The 23,630-nt window shown below is 43.4% G+C and overlaps 1 protein-coding gene across 4 annotated transcripts; it reads right to left on the bottom strand.

The window, feature by feature from the left end:
* Positions 1–337: 337 nt before the first annotated feature.
* LOC111140215 (putative protein ZNF720) lies at positions 338–21,911 on the bottom strand. Of its 4 annotated transcripts, none has more exons than XM_022492549.1 (5): positions 21,821–21,911; positions 9,663–9,752; positions 3,426–3,504; positions 922–1,048; positions 338–447 (listed from the first exon to the last, which is right to left on the bottom strand). In XM_022492549.1, exons 3-5 carry the CDS (start codon positions 3,438–3,440, stop codon positions 338–340), a joined length of 252 nt encoding a protein of 83 aa, XP_022348257.1. In that variant the 5' UTR covers positions 3,441–3,504; positions 9,663–9,752; positions 21,821–21,911. The 4 variants fall into 4 exon arrangements, with proteins under 4 accessions (XP_022348257.1, XP_022348258.1, XP_022348256.1 ...); XM_022492550.1 differs by lacking the exon at positions 21,821–21,911 and adding an exon at positions 10,150–10,661; XM_022492548.1 differs by lacking the exon at positions 9,663–9,752.
* Positions 21,912–23,630: the final 1,719 nt, after the last annotated feature.

Below are 23,630 nucleotides of genomic sequence, written 5' to 3'. Positions count from 1 at the left end.
AAGGTTTAGAAAAGAGATCCTATGAAATAGGGAGATTTCCCCAAGGCCCTCAAAACAATGGAGAAGCTCTTAGATTATGGAGACCCTCCCTCTCCCGAGAAGTCTCCTGGTCTCCATCAATGGATGTGATGGACCATCACTGGAGCTGAAGGAGAATCCTTAGAGAATTTAAGAGCTTGATAATGTTGGAGAGCAGATGTTCTTCTGTGACAGGGAAGAGAAGTTCAACTGTGCTTCTAAAACTAATCTCCATTCAAGGAGAGCTACTCGAATCAGAATTTAAGGTCTGTCTTCCTCCTTCAGACCTGGACCTCCCCTCTGCATGCATCTGCCTCATTCATTCCCACCTACCTGGATGGAAGGCTACTGTTTCCTTTCTCCTCACATCCCAGAGTTGCTTCTCTTGCTCCAAAAAGATGACCAGGTCTGGCTTCCACACAATAAGACCTGTTTATTAGAAAAAATGAATAGGAGTATTGTTGGAGATTTTAATTTTCAATCCACTAGAGGACACTGCAGAATTCTAGAAAGTGATTTCCCAAACACGGTTGACCAAAAGGCCATTAAACATGCAGGAGAAATTTGAAATTTTCACATCATGACTTCCACTTTCAAATACTAACAATACAATAATAAGAAGTTAAAATTTCAGTTTAAGATGTGGGCAGTACCATTTTTTGACACTCACTATTTACAATTGACACTCATCTACAAAAGTGATATTACCTTAAAGAAGAAGAAGCTAAAGTTACAGGAAACAACATGATGATTTTTCTCTCCATCTACAAACCCCTATTTATTCCCCTCTCTGCCTTGATCTGAATTCCAGTCATTCAAAGAGGAATTTTCCAAGAGACAGTCTTCACAGGAAGGAAGAAAACCCAGAGTGGGGTTTGGAAATCTGGAAGGAGTCTTCCTCACCCAAGAAGAGGAGGTGTCCGTAGTTCTCTAACATCACATCCCTGTACAGTTCCCGCTGAGTGTGGTTCAGGAATCCCCACTCCTCCTGAGAGAATTCTATGGCCACATCCCTGAATGTCAGCAGTCCCTGAAATAAATACCACAGTCACCAAGTGGCCATTGACAGAGTTACGATGCTTCCTAAGATTAAAGTGGGAGTTAATGTCACCAGCTAGACCCAAGACCTGACCCTCCCCAGTTACCTGTTTGCACTCTCTGATCTTTGTCCCACATTTTACTTAACCTCTTTTTCTACCTTATCTTTTACTCCAGGCAAAGACCCCATGGTCTAGTCTCCTGTCCAGGAACAGAAGCCATCCAACTAAAGGTAATGACCGCTCAAATGATGAGATTCGGCCAGCCCAGTCTGAGCCTAATCCCTGACTCACACCTGTGTAGCCAGACCAAAGAGTAAGCCATGGTACTTTTACCTCATTATAATATGAAAATCTCAATCCTAGGAGAAGCACAAACTCACTTACACAACATACAAAGTATGTATGGCAGTGTCTTCAGGTACCTGTCTGACCTTATGCCCAGATCTATACAAGATGATGAAGCCCATCTTTCTGAATTTCCATCTGAACCCTAATATAAGGAAACTGCCCCCTACCCCGGCTCCAGGAGTCTCTGCTTTGGAAGTTATTCCCTGTGACCTCCTTATTGGCTGCAAATCAAGTTTCCTTTGTGTCATAAGCCTACCTGATAAAATTTCTATCTGTGACTCTATTCTATTTCAGGATTTTAAGACACTCAAACATGTTAATTGATTCTTTTTTTTTTTCCCCTGAAAATACAAAGAAGTAAATAGAAGGGTCACTCTGTGAACTCTGTGTGGAGTAAAAAAAAACTACAAAATGGAGGTCTGACTTAGAACCTCCCGTCCCAGAAATCATTATCTCTGCTACACGAGGGTGAGAGTCTTCTTTGTCCAGTGGAAACGGACCTGAAGGAGCCTTCGAGCTAAGGGTCAAAAAAGTATTCTTGAGACATTTTGGGTGCATTTTTGGTGCAAAAAACCTGCTTTTATTAAAGCACAGGGACAGGACCCCTGGGCAGAAACATCTACATGGTCCTTGTGAGAAGCCATTGATAAAACAGCTTTAAGTTGGGGGTAGGAATAAAGGAAGTTTCTGCAGGGATTTTCATATGTTAAAGAGGACTTACAGGATCCTGGAGGTCTGGCTATTATCAAGCTGGTAGCTTTTACCCTCTAGCAGAGCATTAACATTAAGGCAGTTGGGAATTCCTGATGCAATGTCATACTCTTGCCGGTCTCAAGTATTTATCAACGGTCTGCAAGTTGAATTTCAGTTTACCTACATTTCTTCTACCTCGGTTCTCAACAGAAACTAGAAGCAAGAGAAACTCAGAAGGAAGAAGTTTCCACATTAAATGGGTTTCTGCATACCACTCAGTAAATCTAAGATTCTTATGAATATTAAGGGGGAAAATACGAACTTTACAGGGGAGAAATCTGTCAGAGAGCACCAACCCAAGTAAAAGAAGGTAGCTTGAGGGCGTCTGCGTGGCTCTGTTAGTTAAGGACATGTGTTCCACTCCGGACGTGACTCCAGACTCCGGGGATCAAGCCCTGGAATCCAGCTCCTTGCTCAGTGGGGAGTCCGCTCCTCCCTTTACCCCTCCTCCCTGCTCCCTGCTCTCTGTCTCTCACTCTCTCTCTCAAACAAATAAATAAAATCTTAAAAAAAAGAAAAATAAGGTAACATGAGCTCTAAGGAAACTAACTGATATCAGTGCCTAAAGCACACCGAAGGACCTATTTATTATTCCTGGTATGTTCTTATGGTCATCAAACCTTAAATCAAGAATATAAATTGAAATATGAGAATACAGTACCTTTATACAAAGTTCAATCACACATAGTTTCCAAGTCCTGTAATAGCTATTATAGTTTAAACAGAGTATCTTTTTCACAATCTAAAGAACAGGAATCCGTCCCTCTCCCCTCCCCCCCATGCAAGAACTTTCCCAGTGATTTTGAGCCTCATATCCATCATGTTTATTTATGCATTTTCTGACTCCTGGTCTACAGAACGCTGAAAAAGCATCCAGATGGGACCTAAATGAGAACTGCTCTCCTTGACTGATATCCCAGGACCTGACCCCATCAGCAACAGGAATCCTGAACTCAAAGACTTCCCTTGTGAGTCCGTCACAAAGGGAGTATTTTCAGTACTTGCAGGACTTTAATTCAATGTGACAATTGTTGATGGCCCATTGGAAGCCAGGTTGGAGAGAAGGGAGAGAAAGGCTCTGGGATATAAGGAAGAATTGTTCTAAAGACTTAGCCTTGAGTATCGTTTTTGATAAGATTTTAAACATAAAACACAAGCAGAAAGCAGAAATATCAGAACTAGAGGAATCAACATTTGCAATTTCTAAGTGCAAGGAATTTCAGGAGAAAAAGATGATAGCCTCTGACCTCAGACGCCAAGGCTTACCTGAGAACTGGCCATTTCTTCGTCGTTCACCTTGTCCTCTAGATTTCTTTGTCAGAAGAGACTCGTGGAGAAATCACAGCTGCATCAGGAGAAAATGCCTTTAAAGCCACCAACAGAGCGTCTGCACCTCTAAACTGCTCGGCCTGAAGGCAGGACTTTGAAATGCAGAAAAGGCCCAACTTCCTAGTCCTTTGTGTCAGGAGCCTTTCAGAAACCATGACCTCCTACGTGGAGACCAATCCCTGACTTTTCCTTCTCGGCTTTCAGGGGGCCTCCCCTCCCACAGACTATCACACATTCAGCTACAGCATAGGAACCGCGTGCGGCACGGACCTCAGCCTCCCAGACTCACGCAGCGGAGACCCTCTTACCTCTCCTTGAGCCAAAGCCTGCTCTCCACTCATAAAATAACGGAAAGCCCTCGTGCTTAACCCTGGCCTCACTGAGAATCTCCTGGAGCCCGTAATTAACACAACACTGTTGTTTTCATCAGTTGACAGAATCTGAGGAGGAGGGCACCAGCAAGGATCATTCTGGAAACTCCACGCGTGATCCTATTGGGAAGCATTTGGGGAGGTGACTAGGCAAAGCCCAGTAACCAAGGCTGTGGTTGCTAACCAGACTGAAATCGATGCTTTTTCCACTGATCGGAGTTTCTGGAGATTCAGACATTCTCCCTCTTTCCGCTACACAGAGAGAGACACCCTTACGAATGGAGCTTCCTCTTTCCCTAAGTGGAGCAAATATCTCCTACAAAAGTAAACATACTGGGTTGCAGGGCTTTTCCTTTGTCTGCTGTTTCTTTGAAATAACAAGCGGAGGGGCGCAGGGGCGGCTCAGCAGGCTGAGCATGTGACTCTCGAATTTACCTCAGGTCGTGATCTCAGTGTCATGAGGTCAGCGTCCGCTGAGCAAGGAGCCTGCTTAAGATTCTGTCACTCTGCCTCTGCCCCTCCTTCCCTGCAAACCCCCCCCCCCCCGCGCGCCCTCGTGCGCATGCTCAGTTGCTCTCTCTCCCTCAAAAAAACACCCCCCCACACACACCCCTAATCAGCCTAAAATAACCCTTAAACAAAGCGATACATTTTGCGCGGAGAACATGCTCCCCTTCAGTAGGTTAATGGTTGTTTTCATACGAAACTGTAAAACAGGTTTCCAAAATGAATGTACTTTTTACTTTCCCACCGGCAATATAGGAGAATTCCAATTCCTCAATATTTCCACTGAAATTTGGTGTTACACTTTTTCTTTATTTTTGGAATTCTAGAAAATAACGAGTGGCTTCAAATTTAAAACATGAAGTGATCTTCCTTCAGGTGCCCTGGTGACTCAAACTGAAACTGCTTGAGCGCAGGAAGTTGAACAAAAACCAAATGGCTGCATTAAACCGTAGCAAGGCTGGATAGCTAAAAATAAGAATCCTCCTCCCTCTCTTCCCCAAGTTTCCCTTTCCCCTTCTTAGGCTTTGTTTTCTGTTTTCAGGAATCCAGTACCACTCTGAAAACATGAACAAGGCTGGCAACACAGACACAACTCCTGCTGAAACAGGCCGGATCCTGCATATTCCTACAAAACCCCAGCCCGCTCCCCTGGGTGGGCTTGTAGCTCTGAAGGCCTCGACTTCCAGCAGCCTCCTCTGTCCCGCCAAGCTATCAAGCTACTGTTCCTCTTTATCCCCAACTCTATCTTCAAGTTATATATTGGCTCTGAATCACGGAGCAGGTCTGTTTTTGACGACAGACTGAATGTGTAGGAGAGGAAAACATTTTCCTCATCTGTTCTCAATTCTTTGGCTGGTCTAATAATTAAATTGGTGTAAGACAGACTCACAAGAGAAAAAAAAATTAGTTATGGGAACCTTAAAAACATAAGGCTCGAAGACAGGGAATTGACACCTCATGCAGCTGTGACTTAAGAAGGGGTAGGGATTTAAAATTTCAGAAGGGGGTAAGCATAGTCACAAAAAAAAAGGAAAGAGCAAATGTTTATCAAACAACAGTTTGCCACACCAGGCAGGCAACTTTTTATAATATAAAAAGTTAAAGTCTGATACTAGCTATATTACTGATAGAGTTCCACCATCTAATTTATTCTTGGTATACAATCAACCTCACAAAAGAAGGAAATCCTTCCATTTGTAGCAACACAATAAAGCTAGAGGACCTTTTTTTAAATTACAGAAGCCAAGCCAGTGCCCCTTTGCCCAACTTAGTAGTCTTTAAATTTTAGCACGCACCTTTAGCCCAAATGATTGATAAATCAAACCTCTTTGTATATCTAGAGATTGTACCTTGTTTCCTAGAAAGACTTGGATCGGAACCCTCTTGCACAACCTCTCCTGGGGCACCAATACACAATCTCCAGCATCTCAGTAATGTCTGTGGCTACGAAGAGGCAAGCACGAAGTGTTACAGATTACCGCACTCCTCTTTACTAATTACTGGCCTCGAGTTCCTTTTCAACTCTTTGGACCAGGCTGAAACTGTGGAGCTGGTTTTTGGACAAGACTCCACCTTCTTCCCAAGTGGCTGTCCTCCTGAATAAAGCTCACATTCCTTCCCAGTCAAAACTGTGTCTTGAGTATTGGCTTTTTGAGCCACCAGCAGCCAAAAATGGAGTTTGCAGTAACAAAGCTGTTGTGGGATTGTCGACCCCATCCAGAAGGAAAGAATTCTTGAGATGTTTTATGGTTTATTCAAGTAGCCTGGAGAAAGACTCCTGAGCAGAAAGAGTTGCACTTTGGCCACGTGAAGCTTGTGGTTATATGTTTAGTGCTCATGGGGAGGGGACGTGCAGGGAGTATCTTCATAAATCTATCTTCAATTTTCTACTTATAAAACTACTTTTTGGGATGTCTAGGTGATTCAGTCAGTTAAGTGTCTGCCTTCAGCTCAGGTCATGATCCCAGGGACCTGGGATCCAGCCCTGCATCGGGCTCCCTGCTCAGCAGGAAGCCTGTCTCTCCCTCTCCTCCTCTCCCAGTCCCCCTGCTTGTGTTCCCTCTCTTGCTGTGTTCTCTGTCAAATAATAAAATCTTAAAAAAAAAAAAAAGAATGTACCAACCAGCACATATTTGATTGTTATCACAACTACGCAGGTCAATCTTCTGGGTTAAAGGGGGACATTTGTCTGTTTCTTTCCCTCATCACTTCACTCCTGACCAATTATTGGTTCTTTAATTGTTCAGGATGTTGAAGGGTGAAGGGCTCATATTCCGTAACTTCTTCAAAGTGACAGGGGTTGTAGAGATGTCCCTACCCATGCATTGAAATTGGTCCCTATCTGTCCCTACGTGTAACTATTATAGAAGGCCATTATTGTAGAGTCCAGAAGGGACACTGTGGTGAATTAGCTTTGAGTAGTCGGTATGATCTGTTGGCTGGGCAAAAAAGTCAGGAACTGCTCGCATATATCTCAACAATAGGAGAGAACAAAGCAAAAGAGAAAACATGTTAGAATATTATTATAATAAAAAGCCAGAAAAGCAATGAGAGGACCATTTAGGGTGACCATAGTCTACTTCTCCATGAGAAATTTAATCAATTCTTAAGTGACAGTGGAGACAGACAGAGAGAGAGATAAATCAAGAAACAGACTCTTAACTATAAGGAACAAACCAGTAGTTACCAGAGGGAAGGTGGGTGGGGAGAAGTGTTAAAGAGGTTCTTGGAAATGCAGGACTGCCCTCGTTGCGACAACCACTGGATAATGTATGGAATTCTTCAACCACTACATTGTACAGCTGAAACTAACATAACAGCTTGTTAACTGGAATTAAAATCTTAAAAAGTCCAAAACAAAGAAAAAGTGGTGACACTCCATTAAAATACTGACGTCTTTATAATAGCGACAGACAGATGTACAGAATATTAGTTGATGTGACTGAAATGAAGAAACCTCAGATACCTGTAGAGGACAGCTAACTCTTCCATAAAAGGGCATTTGATTGTACATCAACGTTTCTTAACAATTACTCAGACCGGAAAATTATTGAAATTATGACTCCTACGTCATTTTATCAGAACAAGAATGCTTCTTGAATGCTTGTAATCTGTATCTTCAACAAGGACCATACAGTGGATTTGAAATGCATAACTTAGGCTATGTGTGATCCTAAGATATTTTAATGATAGAACATTGGTTTTTAATGTGTTAACGCTGATTGATAATGAAAGATGCATTATCCCACCACCAGTATTAACCTAGCTCACCTTAATTAAGAATGTAGACAACAGATAATATCTAGCACCCATTTGATAACTAGTAATTTATTTTCTGAGTAGACTCAGACTTTAAATAATGTGTGGTTTTATTTTCAACAATTTATCTATTGCATTGGTTTCTCCCCCTTTGAACTCCTGGGACATCAACATAGATATATTACAGATTATATAGGGGGATGGATGACAGTTGAGGCGAACTCCATGATGGTGCCACTTGGCATCCATGTGGTGTGGTCAGTTGGGTTACAGAGGACTTGAACTAACACCAGCCCTTCTCACTAGCACGTTCTCTAAACAAAGCCCCGTAGAGTCACACATTAATGGAACTTCTGATAGGACACCTCAACCAAAGCCCTTGTGAACAAGCCCTTCCCCTTGTGTACCCTGTAGAGAAGACCCCCCCCTCCCCAGAGTTTACCTAAACCTGTTTACGCTTCAGTGGCTCGATCTGGACTTACCCAGGAACTCTCAAGCACTCCACCCAAGGAACCTAATAAAGGATTGAGCCCCATGTCATAATGGAGGGGTTCCTTTGATGTTTAAATGAGGTGAATAAAAAAATAAGCGAGGTGAATATATATACATGGCCATACTGGATGTGTGATAGATATCCCTTATGCAGGAGGAAAATATTCCTGTATGAGGCAAGGCCACAGAGAGAGAAAGAGTACAGGAAGAATTAATGAATTCTGCATGTGCAGAAAGGATACTCGTTCCCAGGTTGCACAACTCTCTGAATACAGAAAGATAAATTCTATTTCTTTCTTTTTTTTTTTTAAGATTTTATTTATTTGACAGAGAGAGATATAGCAAGAGAGGGAACACAAGCAGGGGGAGTGGGAGAGGGAGAAGCAGGCTTCCTGAAGAGCAGGCAGCCCAATGCTGGACTCGATCCCAAGACCCTGGGATAATGACCTGAGCTGAAGGCAGCCACTTAATGACTGAGCCACCCAGATGCCCCTATTTTTCTTATTTTTTAATGATCTCCAGTTCTTCTTGATTCCTCAGTTTCTTTCCCAGCTACAAATACATCTGAGAAAACTTCTTCATATGTGTTGTGGCTGGAGAGTCCTCCCTGACCTCTTAATTCAGATTAGAGGGATACAAGGACAATGGGCCACAGTGTAAATTCAGACAGTTAGCACTTAGAGGGATGTGAACATAGGTAAAACATGATGATCTACACTCCTAGAAAGAAAGGTAAGAACATTTTTTAATTTTTTAAAAAGATTTTTATTTATTTATTTGATAGAGAGAGATCACAAGGAGGCAGAGAGGCAGACAGAGAGAGAGGGGGAAGCAGGCTTCCTGCTGAGCAGAGAGCCGGATTCGGGGCTTGATCCCAGGACCCTGAGACCTTGATTTGAGCTGAAGGCAGAGGCTTAACACACTGAACAATCCAGGCGCCAATACCTTTTTTTTTTTTTTTTAAGATTTTATTTATTTGAGGGGTGCCTGGGTGTACCGGTCATTAGGCGTCTGCCTTCGGCTGGTGTGGTTCTGGGATCAAGTACCCCATTGCGCTCCCTGATCAGCAGGAAGCCTGCTTCTCCCTCTCCCACTTCCCTGCTTGTGTTCCCTCTCTCCCTGTCTCTATCAAATAAATAATTAAAGACTTTAAGTAAAGAAAAAGATTTTATTTATTTGAGAGAGAGACAGGGAGAGATCATAAACAGGGCGAGTGGCAGAAGCAGAGGGAAAAGCTGGCTCCCAGCAGAGCAAGGAGCCCAAGGCAGGCTCGAATTTAGGACCCCAGGATCATGACCCGAGTTGAAGGCAGATGCCGAATGGACTGAGCCACCCAGGTGGCCAAGACTATTTTAAAAAAGATTTTATTTATTTATTTCGCAGAGAGAAAGAGAAAGCACAAGCAGGGAGAGCAACAGAGGGAAAGGGAGAAGTAGGCTAGATCCCAGGATCCTGGGATCCTGGGATCGTGATCTGAGCCAAAGGAAGATACTTCACTGACTGAGCCACCCGGGGGGCTCTGAGATAAGACCTATTAAAAGCATACCTGGAGAACTCTTCCTGAAATTTGGGGAGGGAATCGGAGGCAACATGTGCTCACTCCAAAGGCCAAGTCAGCTGCTGCTCGTGGTGTCATCTGATAAATAAAAGTATGGAGATGGGGACTCGGCATATATGGTGATTTCCTGGAACCAAGGATTTCCCATCTTTCTTCATGACTTAACTGAAATCTTGGGTGTCACTGATAAGCAGATTCTGCTGGCTGACAGAGATTACTATCAGGCCTAGACTGGTGGCAGTGGATGCTGACAGGTATTGGATGATGGAAGCATTGTGGACATGGCAGAGTAGATGTTGGAGAGGAAGCCTTCAGGACATGGTAATAGGGAGGATCAGCAAGCCATGGGCTGTGGTTTCACAAAGCACTAGTATCCCAGGTGCGTAACCCCAACACAGGTTTGACCCACTGCAGATGGGTGACCTTCCAGGGACGCAGACTCAGAGCTGACAGGTACCTCCATCATTCCACTTACCCATGGTTAGGGCAGCCATGTGCTCTGGGCTCTGTGGGGACACAGATCAGCAGTCAGAGGCACTGACCATCTCTGCTTCATGTGATCCACCCAATTTTTGGCCAGAAATCCCCATGGTATTTCCTAGCCAGTGCTGTTCTGACACTCACCCTGTCTAGAGTGGAACTGGGATGTTGGGGAATCCACTGCAAAGAAGCTGGGTAGCAGGTTATGCCCATTTAATATTATTACAAGTGAAATATAATAATCCATATCATTTTGTAGCTGTGTGCTTGTGATCAGCTCTAAGGAAGGTTAATACTTATAGAAAATAAGATGTATATTTTATGTACACAATGAACATGTAGGAAGCCCATGTCTGATAAAACTGAGACATCACATGGGGTAACCTCTTTTTCCTCATTTTTGCCGTATTACTGATATGCAGCACTGTGTTCCTCCTTCCTCTCTCATGGCCCCAAAATGGTTGCCCTCCCACTAGGTACCAAACTTTGTTTCAAGATTAAGAAGGATTAAGAAAAAAATCTGATAGCACATAAGGATTTTGACTGGAAGGCATTTCTTTTTCATTCAGGGCAGTCCTGCCTCCACAGGGACTTCTCCATCTCACTGACCAGCGCTCTCTCAGATGGCCCTGTGTGTCACAAGTGGTTACCCAAGAATATCATTAAAAATGGCCATTTTTACCCGCACTGTGTCACCACACCTGACACGATGACCATCACCCTTTTCACTATAATGTTTTATGAAAATCCCTCAAGTTTAGAATATGCTTAACCCAGATGCACAAGAATTTTATTATGTATGCAAGTAGAATGCTTCCTTTGAGGTAGGCAAGTAAAGATCTTCAACCCTGCACATATGTTATTTAGGAGTTTAGGGAAAAATTATTGGGGAGGAACAATATTCCTTTACCATTCAAGATTATTTTACCTAGTTTTATTTACCTAGGTAAATAACTGACAGACAGATTACAGAAGAAAGCAATCCCAACATCTAGTAACATGCACCCAAAACCCAGTAATGAACGTGAGACCCATAAAAATAACCAATGTAGATAGTTTTCACGATTTATTAGGAAAAAGAAGAGACAATACATCTGTGAGAATTTGACAGCATAAAGAAAACTCCTGTTTGGGCCTTCACTTAGTATGGAATTCTGAGTGGAATTTAGGTAGTGGTAGTGAAGCAGTGAAGAGTGACAAGTTTCTTCATGTAAGCTTTTCAGCTCCCAATTCCCTACCCATGGAGATAAGAATACCTCTTTCTCTCTCTGTGCAGGAAAGGTATCCATTGCACAGGAGACTGATTTCCTGCTTTCTGGACACAAATGGTGGTCAGGATGTCCTTTTTGTATTGGCTGATTCCTAAGTACCTTTTATTTCGAAATAATCAATATGGCAAAGGTGCACATTTTAGGGCAGCCTGCCATTGTCCTCTGTACAAACTCAGGAAGCTAGAACTGGTAATCCGTCACAGCACAGAGATCAGAAGCCTAGAACCCTCACCTTCCATAGCTCCACACAGATTCACTTCTGAAGACTTTCTAGGTCTGTCCCCACTCTGGGCTATCCCTTCACTGAACAGATAGAAGGAGATCAAAATTTTCTTTGGCTGCCTATTCCCAGTCTCAATGGTACGTGTTCACTTTTTGCCAGAACCCAACACCAGATACAGGGGCGCAGAGATACGTATGTCTGAGTATCTAAATGTCTGTCTTTGTCCTTCAAGTCAATGCTGCTTTTGTGTGCTCACTCAGGACCTTGTTTTCATTTATGAACATCCCTTTGTTGCTGAGGGTTACAACAGTGAATATCCATATTCACGGTGAAATGATCATCTGAAACTGGTTTCGCTTCACCAGCACCTTTGGTGTTGAGCCAAAAAACACCGCCAAGACAAAAGTAAGAAATAAGAAAAAGACAGGTTTTACTTGTATCAAGTAAAGAGAACACCAGGGACATTTCCCAAAACGAGCTCCCCAAACAACAAAACTGGGTGAGTTTTAAGCTAATGGCATATGTATATTCATCAAGGAGCCTGGAAAAGCCCATTTCAGAGCGAAATCCACCAAAATGTCATCCTAAATTGACACAGTCCAGGTCCCAGTTGATTGAAGTCAAAGGACCAGTAACGGTGGGCATAATCATCTCTCCGGCTCCTTTATTCTGTTATCTGTGTGCTCAAGGGGGTTTAATTCCCACAACAGCTACTAGAGAATCTCTGTTAAGACAATCTACTTGGGAAAAAAGAAAAAGGACAATCTTTACTTTGGAAACAGCAATGCGAGTTTTATCAAGATTAATTGTCTCTGATAGGGTTAGACTATCTCCTGGGCTTGTGGTGGTGGCTGTTGGTATTTACATACTTTTGCTGCCTTAAAACCATGAACTACTAATGTCTCTCTGTAATTCTGACATATTCCAGAACATTCTTCAAAGAGGTGCTTGGGTAAGTAGTGCTGGCAGAGATCACAAACAGGCATAGATCATAAAATGGCTGGGGGCCTAAAGTGACTTCTCTTATGTGAAGAAATCTTTGTCTCTTCTCCCTTTTTCTGTGGACCCTTAACCTTATTAACCTACAAAACCTTTACCATAATGAAGCGCATGAACATATCCAAAACTCCATATAGTTAAGCTTTTTGTATGCTGATAACGCTTTATTTAGATGCATTCTGGCAAATTTCCAGGGTAAAATACACCACTAGAGTCAGTGTGCTGCACAACGAAACACCAGTAATTCTTCATCCTAAGTGAGTGCTGTTATATTTACGGATTTTTTAAAAAAGATTTATTTATTTCAGAGAGAGAGAGAAAGAGAGAGTGAGCAAGGGGAGCGGCAGAGGGAGAGAAAGAGAGAGAATCTCCAAGCCGACTCTCCACTGAGTATGGCATCCAGCACGGGCATCAACTGCAGGACCCTGAGATCTTGACCTAGACAGATATCAAGAACTGGCTGCCCAACCAACTGGGCCGCCCAGGTGTCCTGACTGTTGTTATATTTAACGTTAAAAACAAAAACTGCCAGGGGTGCCTGAGTGTCAGTCCGTTGGTTGTCTGACTTGATTTTGACTTGATTTTGGCTCACGACATGATCTCTGGGTGAGGAGACTGAGCCCTCCAACGGCTCTTCGATGAGCATGGAGCCTGCTAAAGTTTCCCTCTACAGCTCTCTCTCTACCCCTCCACACCTCGCTTGTGCTCTTGGTCTCTCCAAAAATAAGGAAATAAATAAAAGAATAAATAAAAATAAACAAAACGGCCAGTTATTTTATCCACAAAACGATGGCTTTATTCAGGAATAACAGTATCAAATTAGGGACATACAAGCTACAGCAAAATGATAGGCAAGTCTAGGAAACAAAGAAGAAGGACGCTTTTACTGAGGCGAGAAGGGGAAGTTGAGAACTCTGTTATACACTAAAAGTTTTTCAGAGTAAAATGGTAGTATGAAGGTTGGTGGCTTTTCAGTGGTTGAGCTATTGCCTGGGAGGGATAAGAAAAGCATCTCTTCCTCTGGCTGGAACAGTATAGTCTATGTCCAAGGTCAAGTTTGCATCATGTCAAGACCTTCCCTTCCTATTGGAGCTGCAATGACTATGAGTCACAGGGCTTGAGAGCGCCCCCTGCTGAAACCTCCTGACTCCATTTCAGTGAGGGTTCCCATTAATTTCACATTTCCAGGTGACCAACATTTCAAAATTTCCTTCACTGCCAGTTGCTGGCGACAAACCCTGTGATCTTCACATTGATGATTTCATTTTGTTTAAAATTCCATGTGATTTCATACAGTATTTCTTTTTTCCGTGTGTGTCTTATTTAATTCAACAAAATATCCTACAGATTGTATGGGCCAAGCACAAGCCACCCCATGATGGGCCACTTTGGCAGAAAGATTATTTATCTTGAGTGAGAAAGCAATCAAAATCCAGCAGATTCAGGAAAAGTCTTTTCCACCCCACCTCAATGACCAAAAAGAATTTAGATAGAGAAGCTGCCGCAGGTTGAGTGCTATCAACATACCTAACTACATTATGATATATACAAGGTATGAGAGACAGAAAGGAACCTAAGAAGACCTGTTTGAGCCAAGTTCTCTATGTTCTATTTTTTTTTTGAGTGGCCCAGAGAATATATGTTACCAAATATTTACTTATTTTCTTCTTCCTGAGAATTATATCTCTTCCCTTGGAATTCTTAGACTTCTCCCTTCTTCCTTTCTTCTGCTTTTCTCCTCAAAGACATATGTACCTTACTGTGCCAGTCTTTGAGACTTTCACATCTCTGTGGAGTCTCCATACGTATGGTTTAAATTTGATTTTCTCCTGTTTATCTCATGCCAAGTTGTTCTTAGTCAACAACGAGAACTTCCTCATACATTCCAGTTCATGCTTTCGTAATATATATTCTTCCAACTTACATTTAGCTCCTGTTTTATACACTTAATTTTTTTTTGTTTTGTCTTGTGAATTTTTTTTAAAGATTATTTATTTATTTATTTGACAGAGAGAGAGAGAGAGAGAGACAGCGAGAGAGGGAACATAGGCAGGGGAAGTGGGAGAGGGAGAAGCAGGCTTCCAGCGGAGCAGGGAGCCTGATGTGGGGCTCAATCCCAGGACCCCGGGATCATGACCTGAGCTAAAGGCAGATGCTTAATGACTGAACCACCCTGGTGCCCCCAAGCTTAATGTTAAAAAAGAAAAAGAAACAAAAAAGCAGGGCCCGGCATCTACATTCTTTTTTTTTTTTTAAGGGTTCTTTTTGTTTTGTTTTGTTTTGTTAAGATTTTATTTATTTATTTGACAGATAGAGATCACAAGTAGGCAGAGAGGAAGGGAGAGAGAGAGAGAGAGGAGGAAGTAGGCTCCCTGCTGAGCAGAGACCGATGCAGGGCTCGATCCCAGGACCCTGGGAACATGACCTGAGCTGAAGGCAGAGGCTTAACCCACTTAGCCACCCAGGCGCCCCGAGCATCTACATTTTCAGGGAAAATAGGGGACATCTAGCACCAACCGCTCAAGTTTTATGAGGATTAACCCACCTACATGTTCCCGAGGTCCCAGCACAGCCCCAGTGATCCTATGTCTGTGTGCAGGTAAAAGCGCAGCACGTGCAGCATTAATAATGTGTCTGTGTTGTTTCCAAATACAGACTTCCCAGGCTATAGCTACTCCAAGCACTGCTGGTACATCCATCTAACTCATTCACCTCTGTTCTCTACCTGAAGCCTTGACTAACTGCAGGTTCTTGAGATCAACAGACCTCTGAGGTGGGGGAAACGAGGAACCCAATGATCCTGGAAGATCAAGCATCAGCATGCTAGGGAGGGGCCTGCCCTGCGTCCAGTGAGTCTCCTTGAGACCGGACTGACAATGATGAAGCCCTGGAGCACTGCTTCCCCTGCATGTCACGCTCACTACTTCTGTGCCTGCCCCTGAAGCCCTTCCTGCTTGATTTGTGACTATGTACATTGTCTCTGGACATGAATCCACCATGTTCCCCATCTGCCAAACTCGTGAACAAAGCACATTTTCCTTTCCAACCGTGGAAAATTAGGCATGGGATGTCTCACTAAAATGGAGTCAGAGGTTTTAGGCAGGAAGAGCTCTCTTGCCGTACCACTGGAAGTCAGCTGCAGACCCAACAGAGAGATGCACTTGGGAGTGTCTGTCTACTCTCTCTCTGTGAAATAAACAAAAAATCTTTAAAATAAAATAAAATAAAATAAAATAAAAAGAAAGGAAGAAAGAAAGAGATGCAATTGATCTTACGTGGACTTGATCTTGCCCCAGGATACTCCTCCTCTGTTGCAGTGTAAGGAAGAGATGCTTTTCTTTCTTTCTTTCCTACTTCCTTTCTTCCTTCCTTTCTTCCCTCCCTCCATCCCCCGCCCCGTCTGTCTTTCTTTCTTTCTTATATTTTATTTATTTATTTGAGAGAGAGAGAGAAGACAAGCAGAGGAAGCAGCAGGCAGAGGGAAAGGGAGAAACAGGCTTCCTGCTGAGCAGAGAGCCCAATGTGGGGCTTGATCCCAGGACCCCAGGATCATGACCTGAGCCAAAGGCAAATGTCCAACCAACTGAGCCACCCAAGTGCTGCAGGAAGAGATGTCTTTCTTATGTATAAAAAAATACCTTCTCTCTTCATGGGGTTTTATATATAAATGGACTGAATTAACAAGAAGTAATTTATTTATTTTTTTAAAGATAGATTTATTTATTTATTTGACAGAGGGAGAGAGAGATCACAAGTAGGCAGAGAGGCAGACAGAGAGAGAGGGGAAAGCAGGCTCCCCGCTGAGCAGAGAGCCTGATGTGGGGCTCGATCCCAGGATCCTGAGATCATGATGTGAGCCCAAGGCAGAGGCTTAACCCACTGGGCCACCCAGGCACCCCAATAAGAAGTAATTTAGAACTTCAATGTCCAGAAAAGGATTCTTTGATCTTTCCAAAGTTACTTTTATCAAAGATGAATTCGACAAACATGGTTCTAAAATTGACAAAACTGAATGGGATTTCTATTTTAATTGGTATTTTGAGGGTTCCAAACCCTATCAGGAACATGATATTGCCTCATACCAACATGTAATTTTTCAACTGAATAAGGTAAGCAAACAACTACAAACACAGAAAAGGGCTTTTGAGGCCTATGCCTCCCCTCCCCCACCTTTATCAAGAGTCGCTAGGAAGCCACCCTGTGCTCAGGCCCCATGTCCAAATCGATCTTCCCTTCTTCATCTCCACTCTCATTCTATTCTTTTGTTGCACCTTCTTTTTCCTCTGAAGTTCCCTCTGCTACCTCCTCTCCTGAACCTATTAAAATCTGCCCCCTTAAAGTTAAGTCTTCTGAAGATCTAAGTGGACACAATGTTTATGTTCCCTGGAATAAAGATGAACTTTGAGCAATAAAGAGTTCCCTAAAGTGACTGAGCATCTCCATACGTTTGCTGAAGAATTTAACATATCGACTCAAGTTCCCAAGCTGGTTTTTCAGATTTACATCAATGGGTCCACATGCTTATGGCAAGGGCCAGGCCAAACACTGGATGAAACTAGCCCAATGGAAACATCATGAACAGGATCTAAAGAAACAGACCCCTAAGTTTTGGCAAGATGCTTGAGAACTTGCTAGAGGACGCCAACAATCAATTACACTGCATTTCTGAATCCAGTGGATCAGAACAAAATTCAGGCTTGTGTACAAGAGGCAGATGAATCCCTTCATACGGTTAGAATCAACGCCAATTTGTCTTTAAAGATGGATTCAGCCAGGGCGCTTGGGTGGATCCAGTGGCTACGTGTCTGATTCCTGATTTTGCTTACGTCCCGGTCTCAGGGTTCTGAGACGGAGCCCTACTTCAGGCTCAACAGAGAATCTGTTTGAGATTCTCTCTCTCCTCCCTCTGCCCAACCCCTGCTTCTGTTCCAAATAAATAAATAAGTACATATCTTTAAAGATGGATTCTGTCAAGAACCTGAATGGTCCTGGAAGTAGATTCTCCCCTAGAGGCTGCAGAGAAAATCCCAGGCCTTGTGAAACCTTGATTTTGACCTCACAGGACTATAAACAGAAAACAGGGTAAGCCCACTGAAATTCAAATATATAATCAGCAGAGTATCCTTTTTTAGCTCCTAAATGTGTGGAAATTTGTTACAGTGGAGACATAACATAACATAGACATAACATTAAATATTTTGTACATTTAACAAACTGAGGGTTGCTGGGGGTGGGGGGGGAGGGATAGCGTGACTGGGTGATGGACATTGGGGAGGGTATGTGCTATGGTGAGTGCTGTCAACTGTATAAGACTGATGATTCACAGACCTGTACCCCTGAAGGAAATAATGTAATTTTTTTTTAAAAAAAGGAAAAATAATTAACATGAAGGGCCCCTGGTGGCTCAGTCATGAAGTGTCTGCCTTTGGCTCAGGTCATGATCCCAGGGTCCCGGGATTGAGCCCGGCGTTGGGCTCCCTGCTCAGCGGGAAGCCCACTTCTCTCTCTTCCACTCCCCCTGCTGGTATTCCCTCTCTGTCTGACAAATAGATAAAATCTTTAAAAAAAATTTTTTTTACAATTAAATAAAATAAAAATCCTCATTCATTGCCCCCAGTAACAGCTTGATATTCAGTCATAAAAGCTCATCAGTTTGAAGTGTATCCTCGTTCTTATGCAATTTCAGAGGGTATGTGAAGTTCCATTTGAAATTGTGTAACACACCTACAAACTAAAATATTTTGCACTAGCTTTAATGTTTGCATAAATATTGTCATATCAAACTTACTGTCAATCAAACTGCTTTTCCTAACCAATGCTACATGAAGGCGGTAGCTTCTCAGTAGTAGAAATGGATTTACTGCATTTCTTACACATATCCCGCTGTGGTTGTAAATGTAACACGCTTGTTGAAACGCCTCCTTGTTGACACACAAATGTATCTGTCTCCTACCACGCACATCACGAAATTTGGATCTTTGATTTGTGCACACGTAACTGACTGGGTGGTTTGGGGACATAAAATTGTTACACCATCATGACTGTGCGTTCTTACAATGAGGGGACAACTGCTGAACTACCCTTGCAAATGGACAATAAAAACCAGACACAAACACACAAAAACACATGATATCCTGCCAACTGTGTTTCCACTCTTAAAACAATTAAACAGGGAAGCCACAGATTCAGTTGGCTTTAAGGTCTCGGAAACCTCTGTAAGCAAACCACAACTTAATTCGCAATCAATGCACTGGAAAGGGAGAAAATCAACTTAAGAACAAACAATTGGAGTCAAGTAGGCCTTCCGAAAATAAGGCAACAGCATGGGGTACAGCCAATCACATACCACCTCCCCACCACCTCTCCATAAAACCCTCACTGCTACCTCCTACAGGTGGGGCAAGCGTAACCGTTTGAAAAGACAAACCAACTGGGAAATCTGAACATATATCATCTCATCTCTGAAGATCACACAGTACCTACCACCAGTCACTTCGACCAGTTTCTCAAGTGGCCTAAACTCCTGACCCACGTTGCAGGCCAGCAGAAGACAGTGCGACAGGTTTCCCCAACAGCCCACTTTTGCACATGCGCACAACACACCAATGCGATTCTGCCCTCACTTCCCCAGCCCTCACCCTTGGCAATGGCTTCCCAGAGCGCCTGCGCAGGTAGAGTCGCCCAATACGGGCTGCACATGCGCACAGAGGGTTTGTGGGGGCACACTGCTTCTCTATGGGCCCCAACGTGCAGTCGTGTGCTCCTCCCTAACCAGCCGAGGGGTTTCCTGAATCTCATTTCAACTGAGCCCACATACCCGAGTTCAAGTTCAGGCAAGCTAGGACCAGAGTGTCTGGACAGTGTTGCTGTTACACACCCAGAGTTTCTGCTGCCCTCTCCTGTTTCTCCTTCCCTGTTGACGCCTGTGCACACTGAAAACAGGTGAACCCCTCAAGGTCCTGAGTCTGTCATCTGCCACCGTGCAGAGGATCCCAGAAGAGACGGGGATCAGCGACTGGACATCCAGGATCACCTGTGCAACATGAATGCAAGTGGCGCCCGTCAATCCCACCAGCGGACCTTCTGACGCCCCCAGATTCCCGTTGCATATTTGGTCTTAACATTATGTGGACAGAGCTCAGGGCCCAGAAATTTCGTCGGGCATAGTCCCTCTGCCTAAATGGGGATTACGGAGACTAACAGAGAACTGTCCATTAATATTCCGTGGAAAATAACCTCAGACCACAAAATTGCCCTCCACAGCTCCACTGTCGGTCCCCGTGCCTCCCTTCTCAGAACAGCTCAGAGAACACAGTTCCTGGCAGCCCCATGTGGGTGGCCCCAACTGGCATTCACACTTTCCTGAGGCTCAGACTCAGACAAAGCACAGCAAAAACTTAAAATTTGGAGAGGAAGTTTCACCTTTCTGGTTAAAACACTGCTTCCAGGGGTGCCTGGGTAGCTCAGTGGGTTAAGCCTCTGCCTTCCGCTTGGGTCATGATCTCAGGGTCGTGGGATCGAGCCCCACGTTGGGCTCTCTGCTCAGCAGGGAGCCTGCTCCCCACCCCCCGCCTGCCTCTCTGCCTACTTGTGATCTCTCTCTGTCAAATAAATGAATAAAATCTTAAAAAAAAAAAAAAACCTGCTTCCAAGGTAGCACGTAGCATCCCACCTTCCGTTCCTGGGATGTTCACTCATAGTCCACACATTAAAATGAACCAAATACATAAATGCAAATGATTGATGTATCAAATTTCATTCAGAGCCTCTAATCCACCCTTCCTTCTTGTCTCCCAGACTGCTCTCATATCTATGTGCCATCACACCCAACATTATTTTTAAGGTTAATGATCACGAAAAAGAAGAGAAAGAGTCTCTACTCCCAAGAAGGCACGCCCAACACCCAAATCCCTCTGGAAAGAGTGATCATATAGTATCCAATTCCCAGGGCTTTAGAATGATCAACATGCATATTCTAAGATTCCCAGCACAGTGTCGTGGGCCCAGTGCATCCTCTAGTCACACACCCAGACATCCTATACCTGGAGCACGTAGTAGCTGCTCAATAAACATTCCTTTCATGAATGAGCACATACTATTCATATAAAACAACCTTGCACAGACAACACAACCTTATCTAGTCCCTTCCTAACTTGTCTGGGGTGCGCGGAAAAGGTCATCTTTCCAGAAACTGTTAGTAGTCATCACTGAGAAAGACAGTATTTGTGTTGAGAGAGAACAGTTTGGAATAAGGGACTCAGATGTGCTCTTCTGCTTTCTCTAACATAATGCTAGTGGACATGAAGTCTGGGGACAGCAACCTCAATGACTGGAAAACACACACTAATGGGCTTCATCCACTTCTAGAGAGTCATGATATCAGAGTATGGGGCCCCAGAATCTATTTTTAATGGGAACATCAAATGGTTTGTAGATACATGCAATTCTGACAAACAATGGTTGAAAAGTCATTCTCAGCTGTGCCTTCATGTTGGGATCTCCTGTGTAGGTTTTAGAACTACCATGTCTAGTGTCCCAACCACAAAGATTCTGTCACCTAGTCCTTGATAGGGCCTAGCATCAATTAGGTCTTAGTGAAGTGCCGCAACATGTTCTACTGTGAGGCCAATGTAAGCACTGAGGCTCCCAGGTACATTTCTGAGGACAGAGCACAGAGTCTGGTCAATGGGGAAGCCTCCATACAGGGGGCTACTCTATTTAAGATTTCATAGGGGAAGGTCAGTCTCCCCAACATTCCTGATTTTGTACCAGACTTTGTGTGCCTGCAGGAGACAAATGCACCCAAAAAATTAGAGAGGAGTAAATCACATTGGGGCCTCCACTTTGAAACTACCTATGCATACAGATTTTCACATGCTTCCACAAACAATGGAATAGAAATCAGATCACATAAACCCTTAGTGGCCATGGGGAGACTTTTGGGTTTCCCTGTGAATGCCACGGAAGACACCAGAACAGGAGGTGAGTCCTTCAAGGATGTAGGAGCATGTGACGAGTGAGATGGGAGCTATCCCTCTGTGACCACGAGAGAATTAAACCTTCCAGACTCATCCCGTTCAAGCAGAGCATCTCAAACCACATTTTAAGCTCAAGTTTTCTCTTTTGAGCTTTGGCCCCCACCTGTGTCATCTGCTTCATTCATTCCCACCTACCTGAGTGTGTGGCTACTGTCTCCTTTCTCCTCATGTGCTGGTGCTCTTTACTTTTCCAGAGAAGATGACCAGATCCAGACTACAGACAGCAAGACCTATTGACAAGAAAAAGAAGCATGACTCTTCCTGGAGAATCTACAATTTCAAATCCAGCACTATGCTCAGTAGGGAAGAGAGCACATTACAGAAGCCTGTAGAAATTTACTTCTCCAAACACTGTTTCCCGATGGCCTCTTTAGAATACTTAGGAAGTATTTTCAATGTTCAGCTCCTTAACACCACTTCCAAGTACTGCTGAATCAGAAATAAAGACTGGATATTTGATTTTAATATGTGAGCAACGCTATTTTATGCCAGTTCATTTCTAGAATTATCCCTACTCTAGAGTGAAGTTTGCAGATAACCTCAGGGAATGGTAAGGCTGAAATCAAAACATCGTGAATACTTCCTCACACCAACAAATCTTATTATTTCAAAGAAGTAATCTGCTGACTTACACCACAGAATTTTAAGACACTTGAATATACAGTAATTCCACAGTACTTGTTTCATTCTGCTGAAAATAAAAACGTAATAAAGGAGAGCATATCTGTGACACTGTGCAGAATTAAATGGAAACTCATGAAACTAAAGACCATTTAGTACCTTTATTTGCAAAGACCAAGATCTCCTCCTGTAAAGAAGTGACAGCCCACATTTTCCAGGGGAATTTAGCAGAGAGACCCTGAACCAAGTGAACGAAGTTAATATCAGATGTGAAACAAGACAAATTGGGATCAGTGGCCGGATGCACGTAGGACTCCTCACTGTAGTGATAAAATTTACAAAACAAAGAATTGTATTATGATTCTAATCATGAAAATATAGCAGTTTTATGAAATTTCAAGTCAGAGATAGCTCCCACATCCTATAATCTTTCATGTATTTCAAATACTAAGTCTTTCGTTAAAGCAACCTAGACAGCGAGGCTTTCTTTTTCAGGACATTGACTTATTTTGGGCCTGATAGCCATCTGGATTATCCGTTCGCGTTCATTCAGTTTACACAGACTCAGGCCACACCCAGGCAGAATCTAAATATTTTTTAATTTAATTTTATTTTTTTTGACAGACAGATCACAAGTAGGCAGAGAGGCAGGCAGAGAGAGACAGGAGGAGGCAGGCTCCCTGCTGAGCAGCGAGCCCGATGCGGGACTCGGTCCCAGGACCCTGAGATCATGACCTGAGCCGAAGGCAGAGGCTTTAACCACTGAGCCACCCAGACGCCCCAGAATCTAAATATTAAGTATTTCCTCCTTCATTGGGATTCCTGACAAATCTCCAGTGAGGATCATGGGTATCAACAGAGCCCCATGTTGATCCGTCGCAGAGGGAATATTTTCAATAGTTGCAGGTCATGAATTCACGGAGGGGATTCATGTAGCACAGAAAGCCCAGTTGGAGAGAATGGAGAGACAGCCCCAGGAAAGGACTATCCTGAAGGGCTGACTTTGACTATCCTTAAATGGATACATAGTCGTCCAAAAACCTACTGGCTCCGCAGGACCACCAGAACTAGAGAAGTGAATGCTTGCCAGTTCTAAACAGACTGTCTTTCAGTAAGAAAGACACCGCTCCTGAGCTCATCAGGACAAGATTTACCTGAGAAGCAGCCATTTCTTCCTCTCCCTTCTGGGCTACGTGTCTTTCTCAGGTGATATGTAAAGAAAGGCCTCGGCACAGCCTCTTCACCCACTATCAGCAGCTCAAGGCCAAGAATTCGAAATGCACAAAAAGCCACCCTCTCCTTTGTCACAGAAGATTCAGGAAAA

Source organism: Enhydra lutris, unplaced genomic scaffold (genome assembly GCF_002288905.1).
Source record: "Enhydra lutris kenyoni isolate GAN:26980312 unplaced genomic scaffold, ASM228890v2 scaffoldscaffold256, whole genome shotgun sequence".
NCBI classification, from domain to species: Eukaryota; Metazoa; Chordata; class Mammalia; order Carnivora; family Mustelidae; genus Enhydra; species Enhydra lutris.
This window is presented reverse-complemented; position numbering and strand designations above follow the sequence as displayed.

Bases quoted from the DNA above. Each gene is read 5' to 3' on its own strand.
- LOC111140215 (XM_022492549.1), bottom strand. The intron at 448-921 runs GTGAGGAAGACT...TCTAATAAACAG, and splicing joins CGGACACCTCCTCTTCTTGG to GTCTTATTGTGTGGAAGCCA.